This window comes from Merops nubicus, unplaced genomic scaffold (assembly GCF_000691845.1).
Source record: "Merops nubicus isolate BGI_N331 unplaced genomic scaffold, ASM69184v1 scaffold20339, whole genome shotgun sequence".
Taxonomy (NCBI): domain Eukaryota; kingdom Metazoa; phylum Chordata; class Aves; order Coraciiformes; family Meropidae; genus Merops; species Merops nubicus.
In genome coordinates this window covers 63,915-79,991 of record NW_008630482.1, presented here as the reverse complement: position 1 = coordinate 79,991, position 16,077 = coordinate 63,915, and the positions used below count along the sequence as shown (strand labels likewise).

General features: G+C 40.5%; 1 protein-coding gene across 1 annotated transcript in view; it reads right to left on the bottom strand.

Annotated features, from left to right (window-relative positions):
* Positions 1-529: 529 nt before the first annotated feature.
* LOC103779693 (roundabout homolog 1-like) overlaps positions 530-16,077 on the bottom strand; it is a gene marked incomplete at its 5' end in the record, with an annotated part of 63,709 nt that continues 48,161 nt past the window's right edge. The window contains 6 exon segments of the mRNA XM_008947338.1: positions 530-544; positions 1,140-1,339; positions 2,569-2,796; positions 2,799-2,873; positions 13,275-13,427; positions 15,213-15,622. Of these exon segments, the coding sequence (XP_008945586.1) occupies positions 530-544; positions 1,140-1,339; positions 2,569-2,796; positions 2,799-2,873; positions 13,275-13,427; positions 15,213-15,622 (1,081 nt within the window).

The window sequence follows — 16,077 nt, the reverse complement described above, 5'->3', positions numbered from 1 at the left end:
CTGTATTCAAATTGCAAGATACCATTTGCACTGACTGCAGACTACAGTGACCCCCGAGAATAAAACAGTGTTCTGCTTGACGTTCACTTTGAGGACCTTCTCCCCCCCAGGGCCGAGTCACTCGCAGCGTCACCGCCTGGCTGGCTGGGGCACCGGCAGCGTGCTGAGCACCTCCCCGCCGGGGAGAGGCCTCCGGTCCCGGGCTCTGGAATCCCCTTCCCTGCTCGTCCTGAAGCAGCAGCTGGCCCAAGTACCACGAGGAGCAGCTTACCTGCCTCCTCGGACAGTGGGGGTGATGCACTTAGTGTGAAGGAACAGGCAGAGGCTGTTCCTCATAAGAAGGGTTTACAAAGGAAGAGGAAAATAAAAAATAGCATTCTGATGGCATGAAGAATGAAAAATTGTACACTCTGATTGCACTGAATATTATTTCTGGCATCAAATATCATCAGACTTGAGGCATCTTAAGTGATTTTTTTTTTTTTTCTGATTAGATTTTAAAAGCCTGTGACAGTACATGTCGTCGTCTTCAGCTTTCTGTTTCCTGTATGGAAAAAAAAAAATTATAAGTTACTACCTTAGACTATTATTTAAAATTTGTTCCACATACTTTAGAGACTATTACCTTTAAATAATAATTACTACTTTTAATTACATGCAGCAACATGACTGCATGTTGGACAACCTTTCTGCAGTCAGGATTTTAACTGAATTAGTACAATTAATTGGGAAAAAAAAAAAGAAACAAGTTCATGACTTAATAGCTAATAAATATAGAATAAACTGTCAAAAAATGTGAAAGACAATGTCAATGTGCTCTCAGATGCTCTGGTTCTTTATTTTCACTTTTGAAAGAATCTGGATAATGTAAAGTGCATTTAAATGCTGTATTTCTACAAGTTCTGTTCATATGTTTTAGTGTGGCAACAGTTACACTAAGCTACATATTACTTCTTTTTTAATGTTTGTGACATATTCTTGAAGTTCCTTTTCTTGGATTTGGCATAACATTGAGAGATAAAAGTGCTAATTTTTCTGAAGAGAAATATTTCTGGTTTAAAAGCGTTTTTTCTTGGCATTTGTCTAAGCACAGAAAATAGCCTTGTTCTAGTCATCTCCAGTAGTACAACTGCCATTACCTCCATCTCTTCTTCTTCCTCCTCTCCTTGTTCATATGCTCCCAGTACTTGCATTTCTGCAACATTTCTTCGGGCTATATTTGCTTGATCTGCCCTCTGCCTGCCTCCTGATCCTCTTGATGACATAGAGCTGGAGGAGCTGGGATCTCTAGGATTATTTGATGTTGGAAACGTTGGTCTAGAGTATGGCAGGATGTCCTCTGTATAATTAAATACATACATTGTTATGTCTACAACCCCAGAGACACTGTGGTCCTAAAATTTCTGGATTCAGATGATTTACCTCACTTTTTATAATCCTGAGTAACTTTAAAGTGATGCCTGACATAAATATGAAATACACTGTTTCTGTAATAGCATTATAGAAGCTTTCTTGAGGATAGTATTCATGTGGTAACATTCACCATAGAAAAACTAACTCAAGATTACTCTCCGTTTCATTTCAATCCATGATCCCTGCTCTATGCTCTCCATCAAAATTAAGAAAAAAACCTACCTCCCATAGTATATTTTCAATATGACTGAGTAGAAGGAAATGACAATACATGCATGACACTCACAAGGATCTCAATCAATCTAAATATTAGATCTTGCATTTCTCAGGCTAAGTTTGAATGGTTTAAGATTTCAGCACCGTCCTCAAAGATAACCTTCTAATAACTTTTCTCTACAGCAATACACTGTAACCAACCTCTTACTAGTGTGCCCGTTTAACCAACTAACTACTCAGTCACCCCTGATATTGCCCCTTGATACCTATAAGAAGAAAAGACCAGGCATTTGCATGAATTTGTTTTGAATGTCTTAGTGAACACTTGGCAACTTCCATTAATCACACTCCTTTAATTACTAATCTTACCAACTTCCATACACAAGAGATTAGATGGATCAGTTTTGATTCGTATAATGCCACGCCAATTAGTATTTATAGCTGATGAATCACTACTATGGCTTTCTTAATTTTTAAACAGGACCGAGTATCATTCTGGTCCTTTTCTCCTTTACAAAGAGGCAAAAATGGGCCAAGTGGCTATTCTTAGGTAGAACTCACTTTCCTTATAAAGTATATTATAATTAGGTAAATTAAATATAACTAGACTACAGATGTATAGTAGAGGCAAAGACACTGACTTCTACAAGTCTCAAGAAATATTCCTGTTTAGGCCTCCTCAGCATTAGCTTTAATACATGATGGGTATAAGGAAAGCAAGATGGAAACGCTATGTTTTTTGTAAATTTTTATTTCTATTTCCCCCTAATGAGAACCTGCACCGTCACCTATATTAGCACTGTGTAACTACAGTAAGTTGCGACAATTCAGCAGACGGAATTTCCCTCACACCAGTGGTGCGAGAGACCCGCAAAGAGCCGGCCCGTTCCCTGCCATCAACACCCAAGACTTCAGTGAACCCAGAGCAGGCAAAATAACCTTGAAGAAGATGAGTTTTTGCTGGTGTGCCTTCTCGTTTCGGTGCTCTATTTCCTCGCGGCTTCCCGTCGTTCTGCGGCTCCTGGGGTTCTCTCCGCTCCCCTGAACTCGCCCGCGCGTCCGAGTGCTGCCTCCCGTCGGCCCCGTCCCGCCCCCTGTAGCTGGCTGCCTTCCGCTCCGCAGGCCTGTCCGTCCGCGCCTCCACCGAAGCCAGCCTTGGCCGCACCGACGTGCACCCAGCTGCGACTTGGACGGGGCCGTCGGTGATTTTATAGCGGGAGGTGGCACAGGAGGGGGTGGCAAGTCTACAGAGTCGAAAAAGAACAATCGTGGCCATGATATCATATACTAGTGAAATTAAGAAATAATATTTAACTGGAACTGGTAAAACAAACGCCCTGTTTACTTTCGGCCCTCCCTCTGCCCTTCTCTCTCCACCCGAAAAAAGTATTATGTGACTGTTACAACTGCTGATGGGTATTTTTCCATTAAAAATAAAAAGTAAAGACCTCTCACTGCCCTTTCAAATCCCAATTTTTTTCTTTAAATTTAAAACAAAAAGCTGTAATAAACATTAGGCAGTTGCATATTAACGTATCAGTTACAGGTATCAACACAGAGTTGAAGATATTAACATATCTTTGCTGATGTTTCTTGTTTTTGCCATTCAACAACACAGCAGCTTGTGCTATAGTTGCTTAAAGTCTTTAGCGTACTGAGCATTAAAGCAAGACAGATGAGGTGTAAGAATGCCTATCAGATGCATTGTTGGTATACATAAGAATAAACTGTATTAATTCTCCTTTCAAAACAACAGGATAATCTAACATACCTATCCCACGTGTCTGTGGGTATGTTGTGAGACTGAAAAAAAATCCACACAAAGTAACAAGCTCTCAGAAAGAAGAAAAAAAAAACAGAAGAAAAAAAGATACACAAGACTTTTGAATTTGTCTTCTTAAACCAGCACATTTTGAGGGGTTTTAAAATCATGTAGAGTTTAAAATAGTATTTATAAGGAACACTTATGTTTTACTTAGTTAATTTTTTGTATTCCTCTATTAAGACTTCAAACTAGAATGTCGAAACTGCTCGTCAGGATACAACAGTGCTCTGTGGAATATAAAATCTGAAGATAAAATCACAGAAGTCAAACAAGGAAGCAGCAACACAAAAGCAGTTCATGATAAAGCTGTAGGAAAAAAATCACATGCATATAAGAGAACAACAGGCTGAAAAAGTGGGATGTGAAAGATGTTTCTGAGGTTAATATTCTCAAGTGAGGTTGCTAAAAAAATATAAATAACAGCACTGTTAAAAAAAAGTAACTTCAGCACTTTATAATAGTGTGCATTCATCCCTTCTCCATAAAAATCTCGGAGCAGCTGTGTTTTTCAAACACTCTCACTATATATACAGCTAATTCACGATCTATTCAAGGACTGTTTTCAACCAAAAATTAACTAAATTGGGCCAAGAACAAAGGTAGCACTCCTGAATAAGAAAAAAACCATGACATCTAACATACATGTACAAATTTGGATATGGCAGATGCAAGACATTTTCTAGAGCTTTCCTAGTGACACAAAGCACAAGTGACTTGATCTAGCCCTGTGGAAAGGTGTGGCAATGCAATACTCAAGCTTACTGGGCACCATACTACACATCACACTGGTGCCATAACTTGCAATTGCCCTTGACCTATTTTAAGTAACACTGGGAATTTTATCAGCTGCTTGGACTGGGATGATGAGGAAGAAAGAATTCATAAAGTACAGTTCCTAAGGTTGGACATACTGAGACCTGTAACATCATTCTTGCTGCATTCATTCCACTGTCTTGGTAACAAACACACTCCCACAAAAAAAAGGAAAAAAAAAGGAATAAAAAAAGCCAACAAAACCCTCCAAGCACCCAAGAAAAATCCTTATTCTAATTTATGACTTGAATAAGGGACCAAATCCATTTAACAAGAAACAAAGAAACTTCTTTCCTTCTGCTCCTCTTAGCTAAGAACAAGTTGGACAACTGGCCTTACATGCCTCGCAGTTTTTATAGAGTAGTTTTGTTTTTCAGCTCCTGGTAGTTTAGAAAACATCAGTTTGAGAGAGGAGCTGAAGGTAAAACACTGAATACTGAGACTTAATTTTAAGTATCTACTTAGCACCATTTTCAGATATATTTTAAGAAAAAGCACTGTCATTTTTAAACCTTGAGAAATCATAATGTAAATTAGCTGGAAGATCGGATATCCTAAGTGGCTGAATCAAAATTATTTTATTTATGGAGTAAATAAATTTTATTATTTTATTAGACTATAAAGTAAGAACAAAGGCAGATCTGTGGACAGTGGACTGGACTTAAGTGAGGGAACTAAAACTGTAAAACGGAAAGGCAACTTCTGTTTCAGTAAGATATGAAATACAATAGATTTTGGCAAGAAAACACAGAATCAGTTATGTTGCATCCCTTTGTTAACCCTAACTATTTAAACATGGGTCTGCCCAATACACAACCTTAGCAATGAAACTCTGCAATTCCAGACATCAGAGTAGCACTCAGACCATCTCTAAAAATGCCCTGTGAGCTCCAGTCTCCAAAGAGTGAACCAAACCACTTTCACTGTGCTGCCCAGCCCTGTAGATGCTTAAATCAATATGTGCCTGCAAGTTTGGATATTTGGATCACAAAGGCTCCACAGCCATGTCATCTCAAGTGTCAATACCTGCTCCACAAAACATTGGTCTGAAGAAGTATATAACCTCTTACAGTTCAACAACTGGATGAAAAATTGTGTGAAGTCTGCCCAAGACCTGAGTTGCATGTGGTATGTTCCCTGAAAGGCCAGTGCAACAGATCATGCCAGATCCAGACCACACTTAGCAAGCACAAGAACTGTTCTTCAAAAGCAAGCCTGAAGATGGTAATGGTTCCCACCTTTTGCAGAATACTTTTAGTGATTATAGAACTTGGTCAAGATCTCAAAATTAAGATAAACTCTGCATTAGCCTGCAGAGATTCAAAAGATGTTTTCCTTTCTGAGGAGAACATTCTCCTCATGACCTGTCTTTTCTCAGAAAAGGATATACTGAATCAGAAGTGGATGAAGATACTCAGACTTTGAAGTGTAGGCTTCTGGAAACACTAGTGTTCATGCAATATCTCCTGTCTCACATTCCTCACTCCCTGTCTTTGTTAAGTTATCAGAGCACTGAAGAGCCCTTCTGTTGAGCATGCTGATGTAAAGGGAGTGTAGGTACTTAACAGCAGCTTTTTCAGTCACCCTTGGAGCCAGACTCCAACAGTTGTGGCACAGCAATGCACTGGCAGAATACCAAAATGAAGGACAAGATCTTTCCTGTAGCCTGTAAAATACAACTTGGAACAAACTACTTTAGTCAAGAATCCTTTTCAGCTACACAAGACGATGAACAAACTGGTGTTAAATCTTGACTATGGAAAGGAAAGAGGCATTGATATAAATAGTTTCATAAAACAGCAGTAGCTCTATGGTACAGTAATAACTAAAGAAAAGTGATATTCTCTTTCAAGAACATTTTTGCAACCTGCAGGGAAACTATAAAAATCTTGATTATAACACAGTACTCCTCACTGAGAAGAATCCTTCACAAAAGGAAAAAAAAAACCTTTTCAGAGGTCAACACTATTACACCCCTGTGGTATTTATTTTAACAGCTCAGATCACAGAGAAAATCCAGATTCAATCTGCCTCCTTGAGTACAAACTGGCACAGCTCTTATTAAAAGCAAAATGGAAGCTTCCATTGTAAGGAATAAAAAATAAATCACAAAGCTACATCAAACCAATATAAGGACCTCAGAAGTATTTGTTAAAGGTCAGCTGTGCTCACATGTTTCATTCATGTCTAGGTATTACTGTTGTACTGCTTCCCGTGTAACTCAAGCAATTAACAGCTGCTATTTCATAGCACGGTCTACAGGGGAAACCTTCCATATATGTCTTTTGAAAGGAACAATGATAATTTTCTAGATGACAACATATACAGAAATCACTGGATAAGCACAACACCAGCAGGGGAAAATCATCTACTAAGTTAGTTTGGCACTGTGGTGCAAACACCAGAAAGAAGCACAAAAAGCTGAACTGTAACAAATGAGGGAAGAAGGCTTTATTAGACAACTCTCTCTTCTCAGCTCTTCTGAGCTTTAGATTTCTATAGTCATACTCTGAAGAAAAAAGCAATGTTAGATTTGATGCAATATTGGAGAAGTGTGTTTGGTTTTTTATTTTTTTTTTTTATTTATTTTGCATATTTATGCAGGAAAGCAAAACTCAAGACTGTTCCTGACCTAGTAAAACTTCAAGTTCATTTAAGGTTTTTAAAGATATAACCTCAGCTACTCTTATTCATGTACTGAAGTTATTTTCATGCCTCATCTTTCAAGAAACATGGCTCTAACTATACACAATAATTGGATGAATAAATAGCTATAGCAAAAGCCAATATGAGGTAGAAAAGCTGTAGATTATTGGGTTGAAGGTTTTTTTTGCCCGTATGTACATTTACATAATGCTTTTATTGAAACATTTTCACACCTCAAAACCTCCCTCAGTAACAAAATTGACATTTACAAAATATCTCACAACGGAATCAGAATCAGGGACTGCAGAGGGCAGGTATCTGAAAATGTCTGCTGTTTAAGAAAAAAAAAGCTGCTTTTTAGCAGAGGTAAGAAATGCAATCCTATTTAGTTTTGACCCTGCACAAATTTGTGCAGTGTAGATTTTTTTGTACGGCACAGGCAGGGTGTAGACAAAAGTACAGATAATGCCAGTGTGCATAATGCCTTAACATTTCCAAGTGAAAACTCAAGGAAGTATTAGGCAGGTATTCAACTGCCTTTTGGGAGAAATTCAGCTGCCCTGATATCATGTCATTGATAACACAGCTAAATCATGGAGTCATAGAATTGTTTTGGTTGGAAAAGAACTTTAAGATCAACAAGTCCAACTATAACCTAACACTACCAAGCCCACTACTAAACCATGTCCCTAAGCATCTCTCTACATGTCTTTTAAATACCTCTAGGGATGGTGACTCCACCACATCTCCTCCTTATCCAACCTAAACCTCCTCTGGTGCAACTTGAAGCCAGTTCCTCTTGTCCTATAAGTCTCTAAGTGGAAGAAGAGACTGATCCCCATCTCGTCAGAACCTCCTTTCACATAGTTGTAGAGAGCAATAAGGTCTCCCACAGTCTTCTCCTCTCCAGGCTAAACAACCCCAATTCCCTCAGCTGCTACTCATAAGACTTGTTCTCTAGGCCCTTCACCAGCTTGGCTGCCCTTCTTTGGACACACTCCAGCACCTCAATATCCTTATAGTGAGAGGCCCAAAACTGAACACAGTAATCAAGATGTGGCCTCACCAGTGCCATGTACAAGGGGAAGATCACTTCCCTACTCCTGCTGGTCACACTGTTTCTGATACAAGCCAGGATGCTATTGGCTTTCTCGGCCACCTGGGCACACTGTTGACTCATGTTTAGGCAGCTGTTAATCAACATCCCCAGATCCTTTTCCACCAGGCAGCTTTCCAGCCACTCTTCCCCAGGCCTGTCGCATTGCCTGGGGTAGTTGTGGCCCAAGTGCAGGACTCGGCACTTGGCCTGTTGAACCTCATACCATTGGCCTCAGCACATCGACCCAGCCTGTCCGGGTCCCTCTGAAGAGCCTTCCTACCCTCGAGCTTATCTATGCTCCCACTTAGCTTTGTATCCTCCGCAAACTTACTGTGGGTAAGTTTCGATCCCCTCATACAGATCATTAGTAAACATATTAAAGAGAACTGGCTCAAATACTGAGAGCTAGGGAGCACCACTTGTGACCAGTTGCCAATTGGATTTAAGTCCATTCACCATCACTCTTTGGGCTCTGACATTCAACCAGCAGAGTACACTCATCCAAGCCATGAGCAGCCAGTTCCTCCAGGAGGATGCTGTTTGAAGCAGTGTCAAAGGCTTTACTAAAGTCCAGGTAGACAACATCCATAGCCTTTCCCTCATCCACTAGGTGGGTCATTGTGAAGGATTAAACCATGGAGTCTGTCTCCAAGACAGCCTTGGGTGGAGGACTGCATGTGCGAGAGCTGTGTGAGCTGGTCAGAGCCTGTCTGGGCCGCAGACCACATTGTCAGGAGCCGAGCACATGTGTGAGCCAGGGCCACCCCAAAAACCCTAGGTGCACCGCCGGCCTGTCACCCCCTCCTGTGACCAGGGAGGTGCAGCGTGGGCATCCGCACGGGACAGTCCCGGTGCCCAGGCCCGGCAGCCCCTCCTCCTGGGGTCGTGCTGGGCACTTAGAGCACGCGACACTCCCATGGCACCCATGTGCACCTAAAAGAACCCACACCAGCCTGGAGAGGATGTGGGATGTCAGTACCCAACCCAGACCCTATCTAAAGGGGTGCAGACACTGCCCAAGTCTCTCTTTTTCCTCACCTGCTCGCCACAGACTCACCCGCCACGGGCTCGCCTGCTTATGGATCTCCGGCCTGCTGGTCCCCCTGCTCCTGCTGGTCACCCTGCTCCTGCTCCACCGCCCACCACTGAAGCTAAGATGGCTCCAGCCCAACAGAGCGCCATGGGCCCGTGGTGGTAACTGCTCTGGCGACTCTCTACCAACTGCTTGCTTGGTTTCTGCCTTGTATTTTCACTCTGTCCTATCGCTACTCTTTCCTACTATTTTTCTTTTTTTGTAATAAAAACTGTGTTGGGTATACGGCATTTGACCTCATTTGTGTCTTAATCTATCTCTTAGGATCATATCGAAACCTCCCCTGACACTGGATCAGGACAGTCATCTTGTCATGGAAGGAGATCAGGTTAATCAAGCAGCACCTGCCTTTCAAAAAACCCATGCTGACTGGATCTGAAGCCTTGGTTGTCCTCTATGTGCTGCACGATGGCACTGAAGATGATCTGCTCGGTAACATTCCCTGGCACTGAGGTCAGACTGACAGGCCTGTAGTCCCCTGGATCCTCCTTATGGCTCTTCTTGTAGATGGGTGTCAAATTTGCTAACCTCCAGTTCACTGGAACCTCCCTGGTTAGCCAGGACTGCTGATAAATGATAGCAAATGGCTTGGTGAGAGCTTCTTCCAGCTCCCTCAGTACTCTTGGGTGGATCCCACCTGGCCCGATAGACTTGTGTGCATCTAAGTGGAGCAGCAGGTCGTGCACACCGCTTCCCTTTGGATCATGGGGGCTTCATTCTGCTTGTCATCCCTGTCTTCTGGATCAGGGGGCTGGATATCTGGAGATCAACTGGTCTTACTATTGAAGGCTGAGGCAAAGAAATACCCATGCTGCGTGCACTTCATGTGGGTTACTGATCCCACCACCTTTTGATGCAAAGCCCTATCTATCCCCTACATGACCATTCTCAGAGGGTTTTGTGGCTTCTGACGCATTATCCCTTGCATCTTTGCTGCCATGGGGGTCGCCTTCGTCCTCCACTGAGACAGCAGAGCGAAGGACCTCGCTAGCAGACCAGCCCTCAAACATTGCCGTGCTGCTTCTAGGTTTCTCTGTTACAGTCTCAATCAGCTTGTTGTGAAAATGTCAGTATTTTTCCTTTGTCACTCAGAGATTTAAAGAAGAATCAAGATTTAAAATCTCGTGTGAACTGACAATGGCGTAATTTCTATTGAAAGACCTACTGAATTGAAGCAAAGGGAAAGCACATCTCCCTTTTTATCTAAATGCTTACAATTCTGAGGGTTTGTAACTACTAAAAGAAACAATTCAAGATGGTTTAGTGGACAGTATCATATATAAAACTTCAGTATCAAATATAAAACTTTAGAAAAGACAAACATTATTTTAAAATTTGATTTCTTAAATTAAATATATAAGTAGGTCAGGCGGTATTGAGAAGGAGGATACATCTGCTAGTTGGTTCTTGTAATGCACTCTTGGTAGTTAACTCTCTAAAAGGCTAGATGGAGAGCACTTAAAAATTCATACACTTTAATCCTTACCACCTACTGAGCACAGATTTTTAGCAACTAATATGGAGAACATTTCACTGCCTGGATGACTGTCAAGGAACAAAAACAACTGAGCTGAATCCTGTTCCCCTTAAAGTACAAACTGATGAGAACTAATGCTAGCAGAAAATACAAAATTGTTACTACTTGTACAATGCAGAGTAGATTTGAGAGCACTCTTCTTCATTTAAAAAAGGGTAGCAATAGACATTTCACTGCTACATTTGTAACACACTTTTAGAAATACCAACCTCTTTCACAAATATTGCTGTATAAAGAAAAAAATACAGCATTTTTTAAGACTTACATATATTGCTGACGATAATACTATTGTAGTTTTCAATCACTCCTGCAAAGACTTAATTTATTTATATGTCCTTTCTGTCAACTAATTGTGTAAACTCTTCATGAAACAAGTATTGCATGAAGCTGCCAGCAAATACTAATTTGGGTGATTTGGAAACAGTAGAAAACTCTTCACATGTGAAAGTAAATTCCATTGTAAAGGCTGAGAATGTAATGAAGCAATGCATTCTAATTTTAGTATTTATTCAATGCTTCTAGCCACCAAAAAATGCAGAATATTTGCTTTTCTCTACTATAAACACAAGTACGTTCACTCCCTAGGAGGAAAAAAAAATCTTTGTATCAGGCACTCTTTTATAAAAAAGATAAGTGACAGTGTGACAGCTAGCCAATAGAGAAACCTAAATATATCTGAAAAAGGGCAGTTGTGCTTAAATGTTTTTTCAGGTCTCCATATCATTTTTCTCCACTTAAGGAAAACAATTAGTAGATGCTATTTTATAGATAATTCTAAAGGGACAATAAAATGGCTATTAAAATGGATATTTAGAATCTTCAGTAAGGTTCCAAATACGCTTATCTAAATGGATTGAAGGGGAAAAAAAATTAAAAAATCATAACTGAACAATCCCTTTAACCTTTGAACTGGGTTTTATTGGATGTGCAGAAATTAAAGCCATAATTTGCTGTTCCCTGAATGACCACGTTGTACTGCACACTAAACAGGTTAGCAGAAATTCTTACCTAATTAGAAAACATGCTGAAGTAAGCAGGTGCTATATAACACAAAACTAATATTGATAATGATTGCCAAATCTATTGCAATATCTAACTACAATGCTCTGTGATTTGACTTTCTATAATTACTTTCACAAAAACCTGTCATCAAACACAGGCCCACCTCTTATTTATCCCTGTGTTAGAGGAAAATGGCCACATAAAACTCCCATCCACATTTTACTTCTGTTTCAGCTGTTGTGTTTGCATTGAGGTTTGATGCTTGGCCAACTATTCAGTTAAGAGTGTTCTCTTCAAGAGAATAAAAGCTGATAAAATGTCCATAAAATCCTGCAAAATGCCATTACGAGGGTCTCATCAACGTAACATTTCTGGTACAGTTTTGGGATTTACACCTTGTCTTATCCTTTCACAGAAGCAAACATGCACAAAACCACTGCAATAACCTCTTGAAATCAGATAATATTCCAACAGCCTGGTTTCGCTGACAGAAGGGGCCTGGGCATAAGCCAAGAGGCCCAGGTGCACTGTGTCATGCCAGTATTTAATGCAGCCTGGTATCAGATAGATGCTAGAGAGAGAAAATACTCAGAATAAAGTACAGATAATAGCATGGTCAACCACTCATTGCTAAATTACTTCTGCTCATCGTGCTGTGAGCTTTGTATTAAATTTTTTTGTCAAGTGGCAGGAATTGCAGGGAGAAGTGGTTCAAAACTCCCTTCTTGTAACCCTAGATAAGGATCTATAATATTAGGCTTTCATATGATAATAGCAAATGATGCCCCTCTTTGAAAAATTTCAGACGGGTAATGAAAATCCTAATCAGATTGTTGTTGCAGAGAAGCAGGAGGTGGGGAACGATGCCTTTCTCTTCCCTCCCCTCTGTTAGCACATTCAGGAAACTTGACAAGATGGGTTAAGTCTTGGAGAATTTATCGTACATGAATTTCCAACAAAGCCTGTGGGTTGCTTTATAAAACTGGAAGGTAGTGCTTTAATAAAAGCTGCACCACCTGAGGCATTTTCATTAAAGGCTCTCTCTAGACAACATCACAATGTTTGCATTATCCCCCAACACTCCCAGGAGAATACATGCACTACCTTTTCAGCAAGAGTTGATATTGTGTGTGAAGGCACGAAAGAAGATGATTAGATTTTGCTTTTACTCACAAAGTATCCGCTTCCAACAATGCTGTGGTCAGGATTAAAATTCATTGATTTTTGCTGTCCACCATTTGAATGGTATATTGTTTATTTCAAGAAAAGATATATTCCGAAGGTTTTAATAGTCAGTGATGTGAATGAAGATTTGAATCCTAACCACACATTATTCTTAATGACTGTACTATTTATGCTATCTGGGCTCTTAAATAATGACAGTAATTAGCCGATTAGGACACTATAGAAAACAGGTGCAAGGCTCCGGAGTGGAAGCACCGAGGTGCAGTATTAAGGAACTCTGGCGTTTAAAATGATTAATCTGTTCAGGGTGTTTAGCAACAGGAAACACAAATCACCAAATTCTGAAACATAATGTTATCTCTGTGGAAAAATTTCACACACACGCACACACTGAATGCATATTTAGAAAGGTTCACTGAAGCTTCACCCATTTCAGTGGACTCACCATCTGTGTAGACTTCTCTGCGCAGATGTCCTGGCTGGTGTTTCTGCTTTTTGGCAGGTCGGACCTTCTGTATTACAACAGCACTCATGTTGCTGTCGGTAGATACAGGGCTGGTGGGTCTAGGACAGTGTGACGCATGAAAATGTCTACGGCCTGGAAATTGTTACAGAACAATAGCTGTTATTTTTCTTATTTAAAATAAGGCATTTCATACTTTCTCTTTTCTCACACCAGAGTGACCTAGCTATATGAAACTTAGAAATACACTGTTGGAACACTAATAAATCTCTCATCCTTCCTGCTATCAGTTTTAAAGTGAGCTGTAACTAAATTGAAGTATTTGGTATCCTACCAGTAGGCAGCCTGGCTCAGTTGCGCAGAAATTACCCAACTGCTTGGTAGCTGCCTGCCCCAGGAATGTGAAACCCATCAGCAGGCAAGCACAAGCAGGCTTCCCACTCAACAGCGTTCTGGAAAGAGTAGAACACTTCCCTTTCAGGAGGGGTTTCAGTGCCCCTCGCTCGGGCAGCGCCAGGTCACCTGTGCCATGAGCAGGTCTCAGGTACAGGCGCTCCCTCTGTTGCCTGGAGTGAGTTACCAGGAAGGCATAAGGTATACATGACTGGCATTTCATCACAGTTTGTTTGCAGATAAGAAGAATCCCATTTTCAGGACATGTAGTCAGACGTGGGTATTATCAGTACACAAAAATCACTGTGTAACACAACTTGACTGTTGTAAAATTACTTATCTGTAATAGTAATGGAACGTAAAAAGACCTTTGCTAAATACACAAATTTACACACAGAGAGACACATTTATATAAACTTAGCTGTATAAAATGGATAAAATCCTGGCCCTGTGGGTATGAATGGGAGTTTTGCCACCTACTTCAATCGGCCAGGATTTCATCCAGAATTACTAAATTACCTCCCCTCTCCCTCTTCATGATGAACAGCTGTGTTGAACTGAAACAAAGGACTGTTAACTGGGAGAGGATATCAGAAATGGGAGGAAGGTTGCAAATCTGTGGGGTCAGGGTGGACACAGTTGTGACAGAGTACCTCTTCTCCAGGTCTGGCAGTTTAATAGGACTGATTGGCAAAACATTCACGGATCTGCTTGAAACCTGCATCCTACTTTGTGGTATTCTTATTTCCTGGCGGAACTATAATAATCTGCATTGGGTCTAGTCAGTTTACTGACTACCTGTATATAGCCAGCATCACTAGTAACCAGTATCTTGCAAAACATTAACTATTTCAAATATCACATTTTACACGTCCGTTGGTGATTCACAAGAGAAATAACACATGCATAAGGCCTTTTTGCATGTGCATAATCTATAATCTAAATGACAACTAATAACAGCTGTCAAATTACAAAACCAACACAAATCCATTTCATCTCAACAATACAGCAGTAAGAGCTTCGATAGCATTCTTCAAAAGATAACAACAAAATATAAAATGAAAAACAATTAGATTCCTTTTTCTTTTCATATTCAGGGGGAAATATGACTCTAAAGGTTTATGATATATTTGGATATTTCAAATACAGAGGGATTAAACTTCTCATGAAAAGTGACTGAAAACGTTGGGAGTTTTATACTAGGAAAAGGACAGACTTCTGTAATTGATTTGTTCCCCCCTCTTTCACTTCTGGGTGCAAATTCACCAGCAGGGCTGAGGTTTTGCAATAATCAGTGAGACCAAAAAATCAGGAACTACTTATGAAAAAAAATGTAGAGCAGTAATTTATTTGATCTGTTTAACTGAAACTCCTTTTCTGACAAGATCTTCCATCAGTGTAAATTGACCTCCCCTCCCGGATTTCTAAATGTAAGAAACACAGGAATCCAGGAAGTGGTTGTGGATAAATACATTTCTGAATGGTCATATTTTTTTCCTTCTCACATTGAATAGAGGACAGACTCACCTCCTGCTGCATCCTGCATGTGACGCCTGGCTACTTTCAGGCCAGCATATTCCGCAGCTGCCGCAACAGCCTGTGCAAAATCTGCGTCAGTAAAAAACGATCCGTCAGAAGAGCTGACGCTGGACCTCCCGCTCGAGATGTTGTCTTCTTCGGAGGCTGAACCCCAACCATTGATCATGGACCCTGTTACAGAGCTCTCCAAATCCCCCACGCTGGAGGCAGGCGTCTGCTCAAGGCCACGCAAAAGGAGCCTTCTGTTCTGCATCTTGGCAACCTCTATATCTGCCTCATCCTCTTCCTCTTCTGGGGCATCTGTATCCATATCAGAGACCAAGGGCCCTGAGATATATCCATAGGTATGTGGTGGGGAGATAGGCCTTGGAGGGGGTGGAGGACTCACAGGCTGGCGTCTGCATAAAAATACAAGAGTAAGAACTGAAGTCAATAAACATAGTTTGAGGAGACTGTATATTGATGAAAATATTTCTTTTATTTTCCAACAATCTTGACTTGCTTTTTTAAATCAACTGAATTTACATCTGAAAGGTTATTTTTTTTTTATTATTCTTACTGTAAATCAGAACTGACAGTTAGTTTGAAGTCTACCACAAAGAAGTGATTTTTTTTAATATGGTTCCCTTATCACTGATTTTAATGAAAAAAAGCTTATTTTGCATGAAGCTCTTCATTTTGCTGAAGCAGCACATGTACGGCTAGGTGAAGAAGTGGTTACAGTTCTTCTGACTATTAAAAAAAAAATATTTGTGCACCCTTGAGAGTACAACCAAAAGAAGTGTCTGTATATTGCTCTAGCAGCTTGAAACTATCCACGTCAACATATGCCTCTGGCCAAACAGATTGCTTC